The sequence below is a fragment of the Ambystoma mexicanum genome, chromosome 4q, assembly GCF_040938575.1.
Source record: "Ambystoma mexicanum isolate Mex_15411 chromosome 4q, UKY_AmexF1_1, whole genome shotgun sequence".
Lineage (NCBI taxonomy): Eukaryota > Metazoa > Chordata > Amphibia > Caudata > Ambystomatidae > Ambystoma > Ambystoma mexicanum.
In genome coordinates, this window is record NC_090928.1 from 897,553,129 (window position 1) to 897,576,489 (window position 23,361).

Below are 23,361 nucleotides of genomic sequence, written 5' to 3' on the forward strand. Positions count from 1 at the left end.
GACAGTGAGCTTCTGGGGGAAGGAGAGGAAAGGCAGAGTTCCTCTGAGGAGGTGCAGTAGGAAGTTTGACTTTTTTGAGACATCAGAGATTTGGGCAGAGAAGGAAAGCATGGAATCAACGATTACCCTGAGGTTCTTGGCCTTGCACGTGTGGGTAGGAGGAGGGCCAAGGGAGGCCGGCAGTACTATGTGAGTGGTCAGCACATTAATGTAAAGGACTCACACCTGAGGGAGACTGAGAGGCTTAAAAAGCCCCCTAAGGTGCAGGCCAGAGAGAGCAGTGGTAGCAGTATCAGAAAGCAGAAGCAGTGTAGTGCATGCAGACAGTGCCAACTGTGAGAGGAGAGAGAAGACGCGGGGACCATTGTGGGACAGAAAGCATTGGTTGGTCCTGAGAGGGTCTGTGCATCTCAAATCCAGAATTGCAGAGGTTGCGCAGCAGGTAGCGTTTGAGAGGGGAGCTTGCTCTCAGGCGATCAAGTCTGCCAAAGCTGCGCAATGGGAAGTGAAGACAGGGGAAGCTTTCCCTTCCTGAAAGCCGACATTGGTAGCTGGTGTGCACCGGAAAGCCTTGAGGTATTTTGTGGCTGGCGTGCACCAAACCACCTCTGGAGCAGCAAAGGCTCCATTTTCCAAACTCAAAGGGGAGGTTCACTGCAATGTGAGAAGCCAAACGAAGAAGAATCCTGAAAGCGGCGAGAGGAAGAGGAGAGCCTCCCTTACTTGATGAGTTCACATCCTGCGTGGTACCCTGGAGCACTTCTTCCCCGTCCGTGTATGCAAAGAAACTGTTCAGCGAGTGATAGACTCTCGCGTGTGATTGAAAGAGACTGGAAGAGCACTTTTGAAACTCGCGCTGTTAAAGCTAAGAAAAAGCAGTACTCACGAGCTAGAGAAAAAGCCTTACAATGTATTTTGGAATACCAAAGTTCTGAAAAGCAGCAAAACCACATAAGGCACAAGCCAACACACTGTGAATTATAAATGTGAGTTTATGGAAACCCCAACACATTAACAGGGTAATATGGCAAGAAGGGAACAAGCATTACCCAAGTCATAAGAGAGCTAAAACCAGGCAATTACCAAATAACCATTATTGCCAATTGCAAAAAAGGGCCATTGAAAGATTTAGTGACAGTGGCAAATGTAGTTCATATGTTATCCAACCTGTGGTGAAAGTTGTTGTGAACTCACTATATACAAGTCAAAGAAAGGGCAGTACAAAACCCTTTTCATATCAGTTATTGGTAACTTATGAAGTGGGGAAACAAGTGTGTCACAACAGCTGCCCTTCTGAGAAAGATCCAGAGGGAGAGGCGCATTATTGTGAGAACAGTGTCACAAACCATTATAATAAGTGTTGTATTTCCTGAAGAGTTGGAAGTTTTGAAGTTGCAAATTGGTAAACAACCTGAGGTTGAAGTAAAATATTCATCAGATGATATAGAACCCCAGAAGCAAAAGTGGTTGTGAATCATTGTTCTGGCAGCAAATTATTTTAGAAGTGTGCCTGGCATGGGAGCACACCAGGTGGCAGTTGAATAAGTGTTTAAAAGGGCTGTTGACCAATACAATTTGTGTTGAACGTGAAGCTAAATATAGTTGTGGCAAATCATCTTGAATGAGATGCAATCTATGTTGGTTGTGATACTAAAGGTATACCAAAGTGAATGGGAACTACTTATTCACCAGTTGAAGTTGCCAATGGTATACTAAGTTGAAATCTGTTGACAAGTTACAAACTACTAAAGAGACTGTGGCAAGTCATCCTGACCAAGATCATTATTGTGATTATTCGTCCATTGAAGGATTATTATTATTATTATTATTATTTATATGTTTATATTGCGCTGCAGCCCGCAGGCATCAGAGCGCATTACATTAAGACAGACTAAAATATAGAAAACAGGACACGGCGGGGGCCACATAAAACAGGACAAAGAGAAGATGTAGGGCTAACTGAAGAAACTAAGGTAAGCTCCTATTTGAAGAGAATTGTCTATTTATTTATTATTTATATGTTTATATTGTTCAATGAGTGAAAGAAACTTTCAATCTTCTGAGTTCTCTGTTGACAAAGTGAAGTTAAATTCAGAGGAGTTGGAACTTTTGTTGACAAAGTGGAACTATATCAAACTGACTACGGACGTTATATAGAGCAACTGGAGTGGAAACAGGCTGTGGTTGAACATTATTGTAAATCAGGATTTACAGGTTTTCTTTCAATGAACTGTGAAACAAAGACCATGTTGAAACTTAGGGAAGGGGAATTCACCCAAGTTACAAAACAAGATTGTGGTTACATTTCAAATTCAATCATTATTCTATGTTGACAATTGCCACATAATTCCTTGTTAATTTTCTTTATGTATAAGTGTGAAAACATTTTTACAATATGGTCCACCTCACATTTCTGACCCCTCACAACTCCCAATGCTTCTGGGTAGACTCACCATGGTTTGCAGGCTTTCCGACCTGTGGGGTATGGCTGCAATGAAAACTGTGCTTCAGGAATGTGTTTCCCGCTCCGTAGTCCCTCCTGCGGTCCTGCCACTTCTCCTTCATCCACCGGGGGAACTGCTGCTCTTCACCGAGACTGCATCCCGACAGCCTCTCCACTGCTGCCGGCTCCTCAGTGGTTCACCTGCAGCACCTGCTGTGCTTCTACCGGTCTCTCACCTTGCTGGTAGGAAGCATCTGCCTCCTTCCACACAGTCTGCTCTTGTGTGTCTGCATTACAACAACTAGTCTGAACATTTAGCTTGGTGTTTCTTCTGCTACACATTACCTCCTTTCTCCTCGTCCCAGTACTGTACTGGAGGTTTTATGGGAGTGGGAGTTGGAGTCTATAGGAGTTTTAGACTTTTTAAAACTGTGTTGCTTTGAATACTTATTTGATTCAAAACTGTCAGAAACAGGAGATAAGTGTACATTATGTGCATACGAAGCGTGAATGGTATACTGCATAGGGTATCTGTACAATGACAACATGACATCAGGAGTATAGGAATTATGGGGTTTTCTTCACGTAGAAGGGACAAATACAGAATCTCTCCTGATGGAGTCACCACAGCTCCCTGAAAGCCATCTCCCCCATGTGATCCTCCCTCATAATACCACCACCAGGGTGCAGATCAGGTAGCGACTGCCGTCCCCTGGCCACGTGGGAGGAGATCTTAGGCTATGGAACAGTGATGACTCCACAGTCTCCGAAGGGACCGCAAATAAGTAACGGTCCACAAGCACACGTAAATGCCACACATATCGAGTACCAAACTGAAAGAAAGCTGCTTGACTGAGCAAAAGTAAATGCTTCATATATTGAATACCAAACTGATATATTGAATATCGAAAGAAAGCTGCTATTTGTGTAAACCACAATGTTCTAAATGGTAAATGAACACTCCAAGTCAAATAGACATATCAAACAGCACACTGCCAGTAAAACACAGTGAAAACAGAACTAAAGGTATGTGAAGGAGTGAAGAGTTGTTTTAAGTATTATAACTGCAAACTTGAGAAAAAGTCACAGTTATATGACAAATCAAGAACTGGTATAAAAGAGTGTTACAAGGAATACAAGTCTGGAAAGTGAAAGGCCAGGGCAGAGGAGCCTGTGAGGGGCTCAACAGATTTGGGAAGACTTATGGTTGCGAGACCTGTGATGGGTGGACCGTGCGGTCTGACAACTGCCCCTAGACCAGATAGTCTCCTACTGTGAAAGTTACAGACATCAGGAATCAAGCCAAGGAAAAGTATAGGGTTACTGGTTGCATGACCTGTGATGGGTGGACCGTCTGCTCCGACAACTGCACCTAGACCAGGAAACCCTGAATGGTGAACAAGCTGTAAAGAACTGTGAAACAATTGGTCAATCGGACCTGGTTTTTTCTTTTGAACGTTTGTGTGTTATGAGGAAGAGAATCCTGAGAGTCAAACAACAGGAGAATGCTATCTTGGGGAAGGGAGTCCCAGGACCTATGTTTTGTGTGAAGTGTGCTACATTTGAACTTGGGGAAGGGAATCCCGAGACCTCCTGTCTGTGTGAATTGTGGTACATTCGAACTTAGAGAAGGTAATTTCCGAACTTGACAAACACTATTGAAGTAAACCTCTATTGGGATAGGGAACCTAAGAAGAACTCAAGTTGAAAGTTGAAAGTAGCTTAGCCTTTACTTTTGAAAACTTTTATTTTGCTGAGAAGATTCCCACACCATGTTTGTATAGTTGTGAGGAAAAGCATAGGTTTTGACACAGACAGACTTATATTTTGGACTTGCAGACGTAGACTTTCCTTAGTTTCTTTAGGTAGGGAAATTCCCACTATAGTATAGGGCAAGTTAGGCGTTATACTATCTTGATCATTAATAACGTTTCATTTAGAACTACACATCTGTTGTTTGCGTCATCTCTCTTAAAACCATGTCTGTCTCACAGATGTCACTAACCAACAAAAACAGGGTTCAACACAAAGTTAGGAGCTTTGTTCAGCTCGCAGCTTTCTTTCAGCTCCCTTCCCCAAGTATAAAACTGTTCCAATAGAAAGTCTCAGGATTGCCTTAAGCTTAGGATGATTTAGAGTTAACCAATATGCTGGGCTCCCTTCCCCAAGATCAAAACCACAGTTCCAAACATAAAATATCTTGAGACTCTTGTCCTCAAAGTCAATAAACAGGTTCAACCTCAGGGTTCCCTTCCCCAAGATTTACTTTCAATGTCATATTGGTATTTTGTTTGTTTTCTTAAAGTTCTGCACCACACTGCACCCTCTGTATATGGTTGATCTTTGTACAAAAATATCTTGACTGAAAGTTGCAGTTCGTTCAAATTTTCAAGTATATTTTATTATTTACAATTTCTCCCACTCGGGTGTTCGATATGCTTTCCTTTGATTCACTAGGTCAAGTTAATTTCCAAAGTTCCATCCACCTTGGAGTTCTATATATATATTGGGTTCACGTGTATTGTTAAAGTTCTGTTCACTTTAATGTGAATTTGTTTCTTTAGTTCAAAGTTTTATGGACTTGTAGGCTCACCATATCTATGAATTTTACTTGCATTTAAAATTGTATTTGTAATGTTCACAAGTAATAGTTACGTTTATTTATCAAGTTTTGTTTCAATTCGGTATTCAATAAGTATGACGATGTGTTTGTTAAGCTTTTCATTCGGTTTGGAATTCAATAGTTGCTAAAGGTTTCATTCCGTTCATCTCGTTGATATATATATTTGTAGATAACTTTTTTATAATGTGCCCAGCACTTAGAGGCTTTCGAAAAGGTGCTTTCATGTACACGCGGCCACTCCGCTACAATTTATTTATTGATTTATGTATAACTTATATAGCGCAGCCACTGACCCGGGGGCTTAAGGGCGCTAAAGAGACAAGATATAAAGCTTCAAAATAACAAGTCAAGGGAACCACAGTGGAGTGTCAGAGGGCTCAAAGACCCAGCACCGAAACATTAATTAAACAGGAGGGTCTTTATATCCTTTCTGAATACTCTGAGGTCTCTTTTCTGAGGAATGTAGGCAGTCCATTCCACAAGGCCGGAGCGGCGAAGAAGAAAGCTCCACTTTTCACTTGTGTTAACTTGCAGGAAAGAATTTTTAACTGAGAACAATTGATGGATCTCAGGCTGTTGCTACTGGCTTTTGGGATTAAAACGCCCTTAAGATACAGTAGATCCAGCTTTTTCAAACAATTGAACGTGATCACCATTAGGCGGAAGCGGTCAGCAATGACTCTCACAGCATCATTCTGCACGACTTGCAGTCTGTTGGTTTCATTTTTAGGAAGACCTACTAGCAAGCTGTTGCAGTAATCTAATCTGGAGCTAATTAGGGCCCGAGCAAGAGTTTCACGACTTACTCTTCAAAGAAAAGGTCGCGCATGAGATAAGAGTTTTATGTAATACGCTGAAGAGGCGACAAGACTGCCAACATGAGCCTTCCTATTCAGATTACATTCCAAAGTGACCCTTAAGGTTTTTACTTTCTTTTTCGACCTTGATAATACAATCCCCAATGCAGACTTGTGTGTAGTGACCTTCCAGTTTACGAGTTTTAGGTGCGGTTCCTACTAACATTAACTCTGTTTTACTTGTGTTCAGCGAAAGACCATTTGCACACATCCATCTGTGAATGAGATCAAAAATCCTGTTAATGTTAGTTTCGTCTTCAGAAAAGACACCAGTAAGAGGGATGACACACTGGGTGCCATCAGCATAATTTGTGAACTCTATGCCATTAGTATCCAGAAAGTCCAGGAATGGAACAGTAAAAATGTTGTAAAATATAAGGGAGAGACAGGCTTCCTCTGGTACTCCCTGTGTCAATTCATTCAGGGTGGCATCAGCTAAATCACTGCTGACTCTCCAAAGACGTCCCCCTAAAAATGATTTGACCCATTGAGCTGCTGATGGGGGGAATCACGCTACCTCATCCCGCTACCTCCTCCAACCTGGCGACCAAGGCAGTGTGGTCCACCCGGTCAAAGGCGGCAGATAGATCAACAGCATCAGCATACTCATTTTACCCTGGTCCATATGACGTAAAAGCCTAGATTTCAAATCTAGAATGGCCGTTTCAGTCCTGTGATTTTCTCTAAATCCAGACTGCCTCTGGTTTAGAATGTTAACAGATCTTAGGTGGGCAAGTACTTGTGCGTAGGCCACTCTGTCCAAGATCTTCAGCAAAAATGGCGAATTAGAGATGGGGCGGTAGTTTAAAGGATCAGTGGGTGGGAGGCAAGGTTTTCTCAGCAGTGTGGTTACCCAAGACTGCTCAATACAGGCCGGCCAGGAGCAGTCTCTAAGAGATTCGTTAATAAACCAACATAGAATGGAGATCATAGAAGTCGAGCACGCTTTAATAGTTAGTGCAGGACAAACATCACCCTTGCAAACAGATAGTTTGAGTTTCTCTATGATCATCGTAAGGTCTGCTTCATTTATAGGTTTAAAGGAAAAGAGTTCTTCTGGCTTCCAAATCTTAAGAGTGGGCACGTTAAAAGATTGTTCTTTTTGTGAGTCACTTCTGTTGGATATTGAGATTCCAGCTTTGATTTTACTGAGTTTGGCATCCATGGCCTTTTGCACTAGATTGCACCAATTAGAATCTCTAGTGTCTTCATTGTTATTTTTAGTTGTTTCTAGTTCCCTGAAGACTTAAAATAGCTCCTTGGGTTGGGACTGAGCTTTGGCAATGCGTTCATCAAGATAGTCTGTCTTGGCTGAAATAACTGCCTTTTTAAAAAATTTAACATGAGTGTTATATAAATCTTTGTCACAGTCCAAGAGCGCATTTTTCCATTTATATAAAACTTTATTTCTTTTTTTACTTTTCAGTTCTTTTAGATCTCCAGAAAACCAAACGTTGGTCTCTCTTTTGACAACCTTTTTATTGCATAGGAGTGCTAAAGTATTTACGGCTTTCTGTAAAATATCCTGATAGTAGGCAGTGATTTTGTGAACGGAACACTCATCATTGGTTTTCTTCTGCAATTCGTTGATCCATGGATCTAGGGCTGCTAGGGTTAACTTTTTATAGTTTCGGCAGCGCAGAATAGTGCATGGTAGTTTTTTATTTATTACTGGTTTTAAAGAGGAAAGCTTGAATGGTATAAAAAGAATTGTCATACCAGGGGCACAGATTAATGGTTAAATTGACAGGAGTTATGTTAAGACCTAGCAACCAGTCAAGGGTATGCAGCTTCAAATGGGTGGATTCATAGATATTTTGAGAGAAACCTAGATTAGAAAGGGCCCTATCCAATAATTTGGCATGAGGGTCGTTGGAATCCCCCAGCCAACAATTAAAATCCCCTATAAGTATTACCTTAGATGAGGCTTTTAAAAAAGTTAAAAGAAGATCAGTAAACTGATTGATAAAATCCTTCATGAAAATAGGCGGTAGATAAACAAGGAAGATGTTAACAGTATTCTCAGCATGTAGCCTAATTTTAACATGAAGAATATCAAAGTTTCTATATTTATAACATCGGTTCTCCAAACCTCTAAGGAATCATTATAAATTATGGCAACTCCACAGGTGGAATAGCCAATGCAAGGGAGGGACCCGCAGCCACCTGATTCCAGGTCTCGATGATCGCACAAATGTCCAAGTTCTGCGTGGAAATAAATGAGGCAACCTCTAGAGCATGTTTCAATAGTGAACGTGTGTTGAGTAGTGGGCATTTAAGCCTATGAGGGGAATTGGCTTTAGTTTCAGTAGAATGTGGGGTTGCATTGTTCGCCTCAATCTGAGTCGTGTTATCAGTATTATTTTAAGTGTTACTTTGGTTGTGTAAATCAGACGCATTAAGTCTGCTAAAAGTTATAAGCATATTAGAGACCTCTACGATGGTTCCAGTCTTACAGTCTTATGATCATTAATATGACCCTCATTAGCAGGCCTGTAAACTGGGAGCGGACTATCTATACTAATATTATCAGAGCATTCGACTTTGTCAAGGTTAATCAATAAATTGGCGTTTAGAGTATGTATACTAGAAACTGCAGCCATTTCAAGAAAACAGGACGATCTCCTCATTGAATCCTCTCTTTCCTTTTCAATCAAGGCTGGAAAGGCCGAGAGACTCATTCGCGGCTGAGGGGGGATTTAAGGCAAAGCAAGGACTACAATCCCGCTGGTGGTTGTAGTTGCTACACTAGAAAGCATGCGTGCGGAGGAGAAAGCTCTGATTCAAGTCACACCTTTTGTTAACTACACAACAATATACATTTAAAAGTGTTAAGGATTTCAATCAGGCAATACACCCTGGTCCCAGCCTAGTATGTAATGCGCAAATGAAATACTTATTTATTGTGTCTGTAAGTTCAATATTCTGAGTGATATACCACTCATATCACACCCCTTCTCAAGATACCCCCAGGTCACAATGGACCAGGAATCAGGCTGGTTGGTAAAGGTAATATTTATTATTTATTTAAAATTCAAATCAAACAAAAAATATATGGGGCAGCAATCACCAGTGTGGTGACAATATAATCAGAAAAATAGGTAAGGCAGTTGAATTCACGTATAGCAACACCGAATATAAAACAAAGGGAAAAGACAGTTTTGGCTTGTTGAAAAGATAGCGCTTAAATAAGATTTCCCCCTACAAATTTCTCAACTCACAAAGAAGCAATTCTACACAGATGTAAGTAAGCCTCAGGTATTCAGGAATATAGAACAGTGTACAGGGTTTGAATACAATCTTCCCTCCCCAAACAAGAGAGAAAAAGTTTTTGGAAATTTTACCCTTTTAAAATGACAGTTGAAAAATGGCTTAGGAAAACAATGAAAAGTGTGCACAAATCCTTAAATTGATATAAATTCCTATGGGAGCAACACTGAAAAGAACCTAACAAACAAGCTATAATATGAGCAACAGTACACACTTTAAATCAAAATGGAAGTTTGGAGATACTTTGAATGGAAAAACACACGTGTAAAACATTTGCAAAATTGCAAATTCCCGCCGAAATTTCACTATGCGATTTTTAATAAAAACGGGTCAAAGGCACTGTTTAGGGATGCGGGTTTAGGGTAGGGATCTAGCTAAAGGTCTTAGGTTTAAGTCAGAGGAAGTTATGCAAGTTTGAATGAGAGGTGTTTTGAGAAAAATAGAACAGAGAAAAGCAGAAAATCGGTTTTAAAATGACAGGTTGAGTTTACTTAAACTAGATTACTGGCTAAGAAAAAGAAGAATGCCACCCGTGAATCTCCACAGTTACGCACAGCCGCTTGTAACCCTTCACATGGCGGATACTCATTTTCTTTATGGGAATTACTTTATTTAACGCAAATCAATAATGGCTTATGTTCAAGAGAAACAAAAAATGAGAGAAAATATTGGCGCTAACACAAACAGAGTTGCAAGAATGGTTCTGACAAGATTATGGTTCTTAAGTTAAAGATAGGATGGTTGAGAGATGGGGATGGGACAAGTAAGTATATGCTATGGTTTACTTGGATTCCTGTTGATACTTACAGTCCTCTTTAAATTAAGATTGGACCGTCAAGGTTTTGTTCATCTCTGGATCGGGTCTACAGACAGCAGGGCACTTCTGGTGTAATTGGATCAGCTGGGCGGTTCTGGTCAATTGGACTGGCACCTCAGACTGGACTGGATTGGCCCTTCTGGTTGCTGGACACTGTAGATCAGCGGGATGGCGAGTTTCAGCAGGCAAGCATGAATGGTAGCAAGCTTAACTGGATCAAATTGCTTCTCTTAAGTTTTGGAATTGCTTCAGAATTTGGGCCTAGTTGAGAAAGAGTTCAGCAAATGCTGAGCCCTTGCCTTTGAAAAGCAATTAGGAATCAGGAACAAGATGGAGAATTCTGGAACAGAGCGTCACGCGGAAATCAGGATGGAGTTAGGAATCAGTGTGTTCCTTAGTGTTGAGAGGTTCCCTTATTTATCCTGCTAAGTGACATTACTAAGTTTATGTTAGGGGCAGACTTACAACCCACACCCACAAGGCTATGATTGGTCAAAGGCAGAAAGGGTTTTCATGTTTTATGATTTGGTCTGGAAACCTCCCACAGTTATTTGGACCAAAATGTAACTTTCCCACAAATACATATTTAAAAAATGATGCCTTCTAATAAAATCGGACACATACATTACCTATTTAGTGGTTCATATTTACATCTAACTCTCGAATCGTAGGGACTTGGCGTTGCCTTTTTATTGAATTTTGGCAATTTCAACCATAAAGATTTGATCTAACATTTCCTAATTCGGTACATATATGTGCAATCACCCCTAGAACATGGGTACACAATATTAGATTTGCAGCATTAACAGTTTCAGTGCAATTAGTCTTTTTGCATATCTTTGGTTCCTTACGCAGTAAGAAATCCTACTAAGTTTTCAAATGGCTAGCATAAGTTCAAATATAAAGTATGTACTTTTCACTCCTTTACTTATTTTTGTCACCAAGTTAAATGTCATGAAGTTCTGTGGCAAAATAAGCAAATGAACTCCAAAAATCACAGGTCAGTTTTGTTTTCTTGCTTCTCAAGTGTGAGCAACTGGCCAGTCCTTTGAAGTTCACTGAGAAGCCTCTCCCAACATCCTGCCCCTCCTCTGGGGGATGGGTATCCAAGCCTTGTATTGTCTTTGCTTGAGGCAAAGACAAATGTCTAATGAGGGCCTTTGTTGCGAGTATGCAAGGTCTCCCCACAGAAATTAGGCCGTCCTGCCAGCAGTGAGGTGTCAACCTTAAGTGGCATCCTTTCCCAGGCTGAGAACTGTCAGACCAGAATTTTTTTTTTTAATAGTTAATTAACTCAAGACTGGGCGTAACTAAGTTTCACCTAACTTTCATTAAAACATATAAAGATGAACACAGTTTATAGGTGGATTCTTACATTAGCAATCCTTTAACATTTCTTAAAGAATTAAACCTTTAAACAAAAGCATGTTTCCAAAACAGGCGATTTCCTCTGCAGCAAAAACACAGTTTTAGGCAGCACTAGCTTGTCTCTTGAGTGCTGGGATTGTTTGCAGTCTGACTAAATGTATCCAGCCGTTGTTTATAATTTTCCTCTGGAAATCGGTTTTCTGATCCTTGTTGCAAAGAAAATAGTTGTGTTTGCCGTGAAAAATGCAAACACAGTCCCTGGTTGATTTATCAAGGATACATTTGTTAGGAACTGTCACTCCAATGAGGCCCGTTTCCTTTGAGCCACACTGGATGATTCGGGGCATTGCAGTACCCTTTTAATCTCAATAATTCACATGGAAATAAATGGATCTAGCACCAAAAACAGCACTTTTGAAGGTTGCAAAGCTAGCATTTTAAAAGTCTTAAAATCAGGAACACAGCAAAATCTAAAATCGAGCAATTTGAGATTGTATTAAAATGCTATTAAAATAAAATAAAATGCGTAGCAGCTCAAAGGACACAATCTATCTCTGAGTAAAGAAGAGCAATTCTGTAATTAAATAGGCCGCCACAGACCAGCTGGTCATGTGCACGATGGTGCGTTCACGCCTGGGGGCGGGATTTAAGGCAAAGCAAGGACTACAATCCCACTGGGGGTTGTAGTTCCTACACTAGAAAGAGTGCGTGTAGAGAAGAAAGCTCTGATTCAAGTCGCACTTTTCCTTAACTACACAACAATGTACATTTAAAATAGAACTTTAAGGCCAAATGTACACAAAGTCTTAAAATCATAAACACAGCAAAATCTAAAATCGAGCGATTCAAGATCGTATTAAAATGCTATTAAAATAAAATGTCTAGCAGCTCAAAGGACACGATGTATTCTCAATTGTTTAATAGTTCATGAGGATTCAGATCGCAGACCTTCGAAAACATGTTTTATCATGCATGCGACCACTCCGATACAAAGTAATCCTCTGCGTAAATTCAAACATTCGCAAACCGGGTTTCCTCTCTCATAGAAACTCACTGGTTGCTTCTTTGGAAGTTCCCGCAGTACAGATCTCTAGGCTTTCTGTTCTTCTCAGGGCTCCACCTCCTGCTGCTCAGGCACTCTTGGGTCAGCTTCCGACCCCAAGAGATCGAGAACTGCGAACACCAGAAAAAGGGGCAGCCTTCCTTCAGTGTCCGTTCGTTTCCACAGAGACCAAGCTCCCAGGCCGCACTCCCATTAACCGTCAATGTGTTGCACAAGTAAAGCTCCCCGCTGCTTCTCTTGCCCTCTCTGCTGCTGATTCACCATCACTGCCACTGCCTCTCCTCCTATTGATTGATTGGGTTTTCTTTTATACACCTGCAGCCCTTTAACAGCATGCAGGTGCAAAAGTGCATTCAGCCCGGCCAAACCCTCATTAAGGGGACATGCATGACCTCTACAACTCAGTAGGCCTCTTCCTCGCCCCAGTACTCTTCATTACTCCTATTGCCTCTTCTTCGTCCCAGGAGTGTTAGTGATAATATATGAAGAAGTCAGGGAAGGTGACTCACAATAACCCATGAGGGTGGGGGAAGGGCTGGGCTGGTCATTAGTAGGAAAAGGGGAATACCATGTCTCTCCCAAAGGCATCCCACTCTCAGTCCCTAAAGGCCTTCCACCTGACCCTCCCTCGTATCTCCATCCCCAGGGTCAGGATCCAATTGCGATGGCCTATCCCTGGCCACCTGCACAGAGGATCTAAGGGATCTAGGAGTGAGAATGCCCTCAGGCTTCACCCATACCCTTCCACAATATGGGTTGGACCAAGGTGCTTCACAGGGAAACCAGAAGAGGAAGTCAACGTTACCTTGCTCTAGACCTTTCCTGTATACCACTGTGGAGCAACAAGGTTGACGGTCCAAGAAACCCTGCATATTACTTAGGTTTGATCCTCTTTGTTGGGATGTTGGGTTTGTTGCCAGAAGACTAACATGTTCCTCCTCACTAGCCCTTATTTTAATTTGGGGAGGTTCTAGTTTTATTAGGCGAGGGAGTACAACTACAGCGGTCTTTGAGTTTATTTGGGCTATCCGTGAAACCTATATACCAAATTGGGGTACATTACTTCCCAGGACTAATTGATCTGGTAAGTTGGGAAAAACGTCCACAGTAAAATTAAGTTTTCTACCCAAGATGGTACCCTGGATTTGTGTTTGTGAATAGTTTTCAATATGGCCATGCACAGTCTACTTTTGCTTCACCTATTCTCTTCCATTTCCGGGGAAAGAACAAGTTACTTACCTCTAACTATTGTTCTCCATCATGTGTCTGGCATGGATTCACATGCTCATGAATATTCCCTGTCGTCAGGCCGCAAAGACCCTCCACCCAGGTGCTTCTCCCGTTAGGGGTGGAATCCAATAGCAATGGACTTTCCCTGGCCACCTGCACAGAGGATCCAAGGGGTCTAGGAGTGAGAATACCCTTAGGTTTCTCACATCCAGCAGAGCTGCACTGGTTCTGGTGAAGGACTCAGAAGCCAGTGCGAGAACCAAAGGAGACTCTGCCAAGAAGGGGAAACTGGCCCTGCGAAAGCTGCTGGCAGCAGCCGCACGGTGAACCAGTGAGTCAGCCTAGACGAACAGGGGAGCCCGGGATGTGCGAACACATTAAAGAATATTTGGGAAGCAATTTTGAATACTGACCAAATAGAATTGAAAAGAAAATGCAAACATGGGACAATTCTCCTTATATGAGATGTCAGTTTGGGGAAATCAAATCTGTAACCAGCATTGCCATAAGCCAAAAGACATTGTAAAAGAAACAAAGCGGCAGACAGCGCTTGAACAAACTCTCATTGTGGGTTGTCAGTATGGGGGAAATTGGTACAAGTAATAACTGAAGTCAACAAAGTTGTGTTAATGAGGAAGTACAATTGTGCGATACCCAAGAAGAATGTCAATAATGCAGAGAGACCTGATAAGAGCATCAGGTAGTGAACCTTTTTGGAAAGAGATAACAGTCAGGAGAGTACACCAGGGGATCTGTGTGAGCCAAAAGGGGAGATAATCCTGACAGTAGAGTAAACCAGAATATCAAGAATTTCAATTGAGAAATTTCCTGCCTGGAGAGTGAACCAGGAAACCCACTTTGAACTTGTGTGTTGAAGAGAAACTTTGTCATGTTAAGTTGTTGTTTCAATTGAAGATTTTGTCAACTAGAGAATTTGAGAGGACTTGCCTGCCTTTTGCCATACTTTAATCAATATTGGAGAAAATACATTTGTTTAACCATCCTGAAAAGTAGGAAATGCCCGTTGCCATATTCCAACCAGTGTTGTGGAAAAGACATTCTGTTTTGCCATACTGAAAGACTAGGATAGACTTCCTCTTTGTTATATTCCGACCAGGGTTGTGGAAGGGACATTTGTTTTGCCATCCCGAGGAAAGTATTAGGTAAAAAATACATTTGCAGTGCCTTTAAGAGAGTGTTCTTGAAACAGAACACTGTGAACAATTTTCCTGAAAAATCCAGGGGAAGGGAACCAACCCCTAGACACAAGGATTGTTTGGTTGAAGTTACATGTTTAAGTTTTGCTAATTTTTTATTGAATTGAAGTTGGAAACATTTACCTTGCACCTTTTATCTGTGTATATAAGTGTGAGGGTCAGATTTAGTTTGGAAACAAGTTCAGCCTGCTTTAGTTTTAGTTTCATAAGAAAGTATGCTTGCTTTAGGTTAGGGAAAGTGAGGCCTTTATCAAAACCCCTTTCAGTTAATAAAATGGCTGCTGTTGAGAATATTACCACTTTGTGTACGCATCTCATTTCTGACACCTCACACCTATTGATAAAGTTCTGCACAAATCCCATTGTCTGTACATTGAAAATAAGAAGAACCATTCAACATTGTTGAATGTCTTCGGCATCCAAGGATGCCAACAAGGCTGGAAAATGTTTTTAAGTGGCATTGTTTTGATTAGGTGTACTACTTTATGAATGCGATCAAAGGATTGTCTTCCCCTTAATAAAGCCTGATTGGCCCACATTAAATAGATGCAGCATCAGATTTTTCAACCTATTTTCTAGACTCTTGTTAAAGAGTTTAATATCATTATTTATCATGACAGTGCGACAATACAAAGAGAGTTTGTGGGGGTCTTTCCCTGTTTTAGGGATTAGCACAATCCTGGATTCTTCCATGGTTTTTTAAACTAACCCGGCTCCCAGAAAATAATTTAAAAGAGTTGAAAGTCTAGGAATCAGCTGGGGGCAAAAGTTGTGCTTGTATACCATCGAGGCACGTCCCCCTTCCCTTTCAGATACTGGAGTTGTAGATCAGTGTCTGGGAATTCATAAGAGTAAGCACCCTTGCAGTAATTGCCAGCTCTGCATGTATTTGGGGGTCTTCGGTAAATATATACCCTCTGGTTTCTCTAATGGCATTGATGCGCTGCTTAGTTCTCTATTCTCTTAGCTTAGTAGTTAAAAGTTAATCAGCTCGATTTGATTGGATATAAGTTTGGCGTGTACATAGAAGAGTTCGCCCATTCTCCTTCATGCTCAGGAGGTCCACTTGGCACTTGAAAGCATGCACATTTTCTCAGCATCTTAAGGGGGAGCGAGACTTTCAACTTGTCTTCTAGTTCTTTAACTCCTTCAGCAGCACCTTTTCTTCCAGAAACCTTGGGGCCTCCTCTGAACAGATATCCCAATCACTTCTCCCCGTAGCACTGCCTTAAATGTGTCTCATGCATTCACCTCACTGCTGGCAAAAAGGAAATTACTACATTGTTATTTTTACTTCAACAGCATGACTTCATGTTTTGTTTTTCTTTGTTTTATTTTAAATAGGGGGATCACCATCTCGCCACTACCACCCCACACCCTCAAAACACGTACACATATGTACTTCCCCACAAAGGATTGCTGTCTAAGTAAATTACAACAGAATGATTTACTTCTGCAAAACAACAGCACACCACTGAGCATTATCCCCGGTATGCATTGTTGTCTGATAAGTCTAACTCTGTGACTAATTTAACCTTGTTAATTAGTCGCCTGATGAAGCACCCATGAAATGAAGGTTCCAATCCCAGATAGCTTTTGGCTCCTTTATATATCCCTGTCACAACCTAATTGTTTGTCTCCTGACCCTAGGCTTATACACAGGGTACTCTGCTCCCTTTCTGCACATCTACTAAATGAGATGCGCTTCTCTGTACTTTGAAGAACACAGAGGAAGGAAAGATGATCTATGCTTTTCAATATGAATCCTGTGATGTGCTTAGATCAAGTTGAAAATGTTAATGAGGTGAAAAACATGTCACTAGGTAAAAGAAAAAAAGCATTGTCAGTGGACATGTAGCACCCATGATGTTGGTGGGCCTCAGATGTATACCAGACATTTTCATATGTAGGGAGCAGAGTCAATGAGAGGTCCCACAAGGTATGCGCAACCCAAATGCAAGGACCACTTTGCTCCTCACATTTGCTTCCCGGCATTTTGAGAGAATTGGGGCCACTCAGTTGCTTTATCTGTGGCCACACAAAAACAAAAACATGCAATCATCATAGGTGTAAAGTCTGGAATTACCACCAATTGGTGGTAATGAAATCACAAGTGGCGGCATTCCGAAAGAGTGGATTTTCCCCTTCTATTATCGCGTGTGTTGTGTCTAGAGGGAAATCCATCTACTGCCAGTGGTAAAGCAGTAGCCTTTTCCTGAATAGGCCCCCAACTCTGAGCTCCAGATATCTTTTAATAGGAGCCCTGGGTCGCCGACTGTGTTTGCAAAAGGGGGTTAAAAGTTTGCATTTCTTTAAGAGCAATTACTAACTCAAACATTAATGTTTGTGTTTAGTCTACCTTCGACAATGCAGTGGGCAAGGGCAGATTCAACAAAACAATGAGATAATGCTTTGGAATGTGGATGTTAACGTATTGTTGAATGGACTGTGCAGCCTATAACTATGTCAAATCCATGCACTTTCTTTCTCTTCATGTTTTTTCTTCCTTGTTTTATTTTCTGCTTTTTAATTCGGCCTTTTCCTAACAATTCTTTTTTAGTGTAAAGGGGTTGCATTTTTAAGCTTTTCCAAATTAGAATGTCATCTATTCCCCATAGACTTTTACGCGAAGAATAATGGTGGTGTTCCTTCTCGGTTTATAGTCCAGTGTGTGATAGCAATATCTATTTTCAATTCATTTTAGCTTCTATTTAGGATAATTAATGAACCTGGTTGTGAAGAAAATAGTATGGAACTCTATTGCTGCTGCTCTACAATCAGTCTTCAGTATGGGGGAAGAGTTATGATGCTTCAATGCTTAACAGTGAACCTCAAATTTACTCTGCCTTTCCTGGATCATTTTAGAAATCTTGTCATTCTATATAAAGATAAGAGAATGCAACCGAAACACACTTTTACAAAACAAGATGGAGTCTATAAACTCCTGCAGCACCTTTAACGGGTGCGGCAGCCAATCAGGTTGCATCAGGCACGCAACGCTATTGAGATAACCCCCTGGAATGTGCGTTTAGGGGCGGGGCTTCCATCAACGTTGCATCTCCCATGAGGCTTTCCTGAAACTGGCAGGGTTCAAGTTGTACTGTTTGTGCAGTTGCACAAACGCAGTGAAACTTTATAGATGCTACTTTCAAGACAGGCTTCCACTGCCTTTCTGCACATTGCGATTTAAAATGTAATATTGGATAGTTGGCTCCCACACCAGACCTTGGGGGTAGAACAGTGAGGGCGGAGCCTCGATGTTTGTCCTGCCCAGTTTCTGAAGTGGCCCCTCCCATCACTAGTTAGCCTCCTACCGCCCCCTAGGTTTCGTTGTGCCCTTGGGTTGCCCCAAACCCGGGACTAACCTGGGACTGACTAACAATCCAAGCCTGGGTTTGGAGCAACCAGAGGAGGCGGCGCATCCTCCCTCCACCCAGCCATAGGTTGCCTGCCCCTCTTCCCAAGCTCAAGCCCCTCAGCACCCCCCAATCCCAGTGTTCTTCACAGTACTTTATTTATGTATATATTTATTTATTTATGTCCAGGAACATACAGATGCATGGGGCAAAACGTTGGTTTAATCCATGAATTCCTTGCAGATGTATTTAATGTTATCAGTAGGTCCAACACTCGGTGTATTTTTTATCTGGTGCAGTTATGCTGACACTTTAGAGGACATGTGAAAAGAAGCTGCAACTGTTCAATAGTAAAAGTAAGATTACTGAAGAGAGATACAGAAAGACTGAAGTTTCTTAGATGCGTTTGTGTCTGACGTACCTGGTATGTGCCGTTCATGAAGTGCACAGGGATGCTAAAAGGCAAGGAGTGGTGGTAGGGGTGGCGGAGCAGGATCGAAAGGATTTCCATTCTGGAAGGTCTTGCATCCCGGTCACCATTCTTTTGGGTTCTCTCCACACAACGCTGGCAGTAAATGGCATATTTTCCGATTTCAGTCCTATGTTAAAACATAAATGAATATTCTTTATTCCATCGCCGAATTAATGCAACTATTTTTGGCTCAATAGGCCATCCTGTTCCCGAGATACTTAATCTTTATTGTTTTTCAGCCTTGTTTTTCGGCATTACATTTTGTGGTGTTACACCGCCATCTAAAGGTCATTTGTAGAAAGTGCTTATCCTCATGCATTCGAAGCTGGAACATGATCAACACCTGGTTAATTTCTATTGCAAAATTATGACTGGTACTTCACCCTTACCACATTAATTTATTGCTACAATTTGAAGATGACATAATTGAATCAGTTGATTTGAATCAGGTCCCATGTTTAACAAAAAGACTTCTTTATTTCTGTATGATCTCCTTTCATTAATGCTTGAATCTCACAAATATATTTTTTGAGAAATGCTACGAAAAAAGAGAGCAGTATTTAATCCCACCCAAACCAAAACATGGAAAGCTGAAACATGATCAAAATTCTAAAGAAGGAAGATCGGTTGTAGGTCATTTGGTCGAAAACCAAATGATCGAATGCCATTTGATCGAGTCAAATGGTTGAAAAAATGGTCGATTTTGTTTTTTTTTTTAAAAAAAAAAAAAATTTATGAGGTGGGGTTCCCACCCCAACCCCCCTATTTCTATATTATTATTTTTTTTAACAAACAAAACTAACAAAAATATATATATAAATAAATAAAAAATTCAACCATTTTTTTTTCGACCATTTGACTTTCGATCAAATAGTCATTCGATCTTTTATTTTCGACCATTTGACCGGACACCGGAAGATCTCAAGACCATGAAGCTCACAGAATTCAACATGCTTTTAGACAGAACAATGAAAGTGCTCAAGAACAAGAAGCAAGAGAGAATTTGTGCTGCTAAAAAACAAAGCAACAAAACTGCTGGAGGAACTGAAACACGACTGGCTATGAAAAGAAATAGTGATGCTGAACAACAATGGAATGAAACTGCGAAACTCAAGCAAGACCTACTGATCTGAGAATGTGTGCTGCTAAAAAACAAAGCAATGAAATTGCTAAAGAAACTTAAGTGAGACTAACAGATCAGAAATTTTAAAATCTGAGAATGGACATCCCGGGTGTAGCCAGGTATTTTTTTTTTTTTTTTTTTTTATTGTATATGGTTTACAAAAAACCTTTACAAATAGAACAAACTTTATAATTAAAAACAAAATAGTAAAAAAAAAAAAAAAGAAGAAGATAAACATTTCATTGCTTTGCATTTGCATTTGAAAAAAGAAGAAAAAGAAAATACCCGCTAAAGAAATACGAAATTACAGATTTACATAAGTTGCGAGAGTTAACAAATTTTACAGAAAAGGGACAGACAATAGATAATCAACCGGTTTCAGATTTGAAATTTGATTGTCTAAGATTAGTCAAGTCAATATAAAGTACTAGTTACAGAGAATAACAGATAGAATAAATACAGGGTATAAAATATGAAATACATTGCTCATATTAAAAAACACTGTGCTCCTATAGTAAAAAATTCATAGTTCCAAAAATAGGAGCAAAAATCAGACCAAAGGGGCATATAGGTCAAGGGCTCTGATAAAGCCCGCCACAGCCAGACCAACCTTGATGTTCGAGATTGAGAGACATTGTGACCAAATCCAATTGTCTACCCCAAGTCGCCCCATAACATTAAAAATGCCTAGATATTTGTCCCTTAAAGAGGTCAAAGCCTTGCAATCAAGAATGAGATGCCGAGAAGTTTCAGTGACCCCCAAAAGTTTGCAAAAACGACAGGTGGGATCCAAATCAGAAAACTTCTTCCTTTTACGTAGGACTTCCCGAGTGGGAAGAAGGTTCCATCTGAGTTTTATAAGAAGAGAGCGGTAGTGTCTATTAGGAAATTGAAACAAAATAAAAGACATCACACCTCTCTTCTTGTGATCAAATTGAAGATCACTCAGTGAGGAATAACCATGAAGTTTTTCGATAGTGTTACTCCAATCATGGCTGAACAGAGATTCCTTTACCTTATTAGGGTTTGTAAGTAATGTATCCCTGTCGGAGGATATGTCCATCAGGGTCTTATCACAGAGAGTGGAGAAAAGATGGAGATATATGTTGTGGCCCGAGTGTGTCTGGGAAAAAGTCATGTGGCCCACATCAGCATATAAAGTATCGGGTCTGGGGGAAAGCAAGGCTGAGAACAATGAGAGAACCTTCCAAAGAATCCTAGCTCGTAGAGAAACCAGACCCAACTCATATCTAATGGCAACAGTAGGAATTGAATTGGGCAGTTTTAAAACTTTCCTCCAGTAAATACCTTCAAGAGAGTCCCAGAAGGGCAGAAGTGTAAGGTAATGGAGTTCCATACCATACAATAACTTTGGAGTCACCTTACCCTTGAAAAAGTCTACCACAGGTTTAAGGGAAAACGTACAATATTTATTCTCCAAAGTACGTGATTGGGAGATGAGAGGGAGCAGTTTCTGTCTAAGAAATCGTCTCAGTTCTATCACCGATGGTTGGGCCAAGATCAAAAAGCCCAAATAGACGATTTTGTTAACTCGAGAAATATTTGTTCCCCCCATTTTCCATACTTTGTTGTTTCGGGTTCTCCCCTTTGAGAATTCCATGATACGTGTTTTACCAGGATTGATCTTCAGCCCATTTAGCAGTGCGTACTGTTCAAATTTACACAGGAGCCTCTGCAGGCCCACTTTGGTCTGGTCGAACAAGAGAAAGTCATCGGCATATGCTAACCATGAGAATCTCAGGTCCCCAAGTTTAGCACTCACCATGCCTGCATTTTTCAGGAAGTTATCCACATCCGCCAAATAGAGGATAAATAGACAGGGAGCTAACGAGCAACCCTGTCTCACCCCGATACGCGTCCTAATCCTCCTAGAGAGAGTACCAGCCAAATCGAGCCTGATGTGTACCCCCGAGTTTTCATAGAGGGCCATAATGAGAGAAAGGAGGCCCGCCGGGATGCCCCATTTAGTTAATTTTTCCCATAATCTGGATCTAATGACCAGATCAAATGCATTGGATAAATCAATTGAGGCGACATACAGAGGACCATCAGATTTTCCCCAGGAAGAGGTCTGAAGGGCAGTTATAATAAGACCATTGAGATTGGTAGAGTGGCCGGCCCTGAAGCCAGTTTGGTATTTGGGGAGAATATGATTGTCCCTAATCCATATGTTAAGATGGGAGAGGAGCAGAGAAGCGAAAAGCTTACAGTCCGCGTCAATAAGAGAGATCGGTCTATAATTCTTTACCTCAGAGCGTAAGCCTCTCTTAAAGATTGGGACAATATGGGCCGTATGCCAACTCATAGGGACCTTCCCGGAATTTACTACGTCCTGAAAAAGCAGGAAGAGTAGATTGGCCCAAATCTCGGGCTCGGCTTTGAATGTATTGTTCGTAAGGCCATTTGGGCCTGGCGCCCTAGATTTCTTAGCCTTAGAAATAAGACAGAACACTGTCTCCAGATCAAAAACTGGTTTCCATGCGTCATTCGATGGATAAATCATCAATGCATCCGAAGCCAAGTCTTCCTCCCCAATATCAAAAAGTTTAGAGTAATAGTCAAACCATTTGGCCTCTGGGATTGCATTAAGCTGATCAGCCATCAATGTGTTATCAAGGCTGGAAACCGAAGCCCAAAAAGCCCTCACATCTCGTTTTATTAGTACTGCAAGCATATACTGTGCGTCATTTTGAATCATAGTAATTTTTCTATGCTTACAGTAGTTTTTGTATTTTTGACGAATGGTTTTAATTTTTGTTGTTTTATCTGCCCAATCCATATCTAGGGCTTGAACATCCCTAATAAGTTTCTTAGTAAGGGCCTTAACATTGGCCAATTGTTGGTCGAAACTATGGTTGTGAGATTTTTTGAAGACCCCTTTCCTTAGCTGGCCATAGATACTACTCTGTAAGACATTGAGAAAACTATCAAAAGAAGAGGTGTTAAAGACTGCTATTTTCCAGCAGAACGAGGTGTGGTTAAGGGAAGAGATCAGTTTATTATTAAGAACACTGATGTTAAAAGGAGACCACCTTATCCCTGTCCCTTGCCTAACAGTATAAAGCTGAGTGGGTCCACCCTCCGGCAGAAGCTTGGTGAAAAAGGGGCATAGAAATTGAACCCGGAGAATACCATGATCGCTCCATGAATTAAAGGACACCTCGACATTAGAAGAAAATGGAATCAGGGAATGGTCGACAAAGACGTAGTCTAAGGTGGAAAATGAGGACGATCTACGCCAGGTTGGGCAGGGAGGATTAGTAGCATCATAAAGGCTGTTAAGACATGTTAGGCCAATTGACTCCAAAGCCAGATTCCAAGATCGGCCCCATGTAAGTTTTAGTCCTATACGTGGGTCGTCTTCCATAGCCAAACCCAGGTCATCATAATTGGATTCCAGACAAAGAGTGCAGTCTGAATTTAGATCGCCCGCCAAAATGAGTTTGCCCATGGGGTGCAGATATCTCCAGGCAAGGATTGTATCAGTTAACTTCTCCAGAA

At 41.0% G+C, this 23,361-nt stretch overlaps 1 protein-coding gene across 1 annotated transcript in view; it reads right to left on the reverse strand.

Moving 5' to 3' along the window:
- Positions 1–23,361, reverse strand: part of PLEKHH2 (pleckstrin homology, MyTH4 and FERM domain containing H2) — a 1,974,292-nt gene that overhangs the window by 490,100 nt on the left and 1,460,831 nt on the right. The window contains exon 21 of the mRNA XM_069608462.1: positions 18,666–18,843. Coding sequence (XP_069464563.1) covers positions 18,666–18,843 — 178 coding nt within the window. The remainder of the gene's footprint in view (positions 1–18,665; positions 18,844–23,361) is intronic.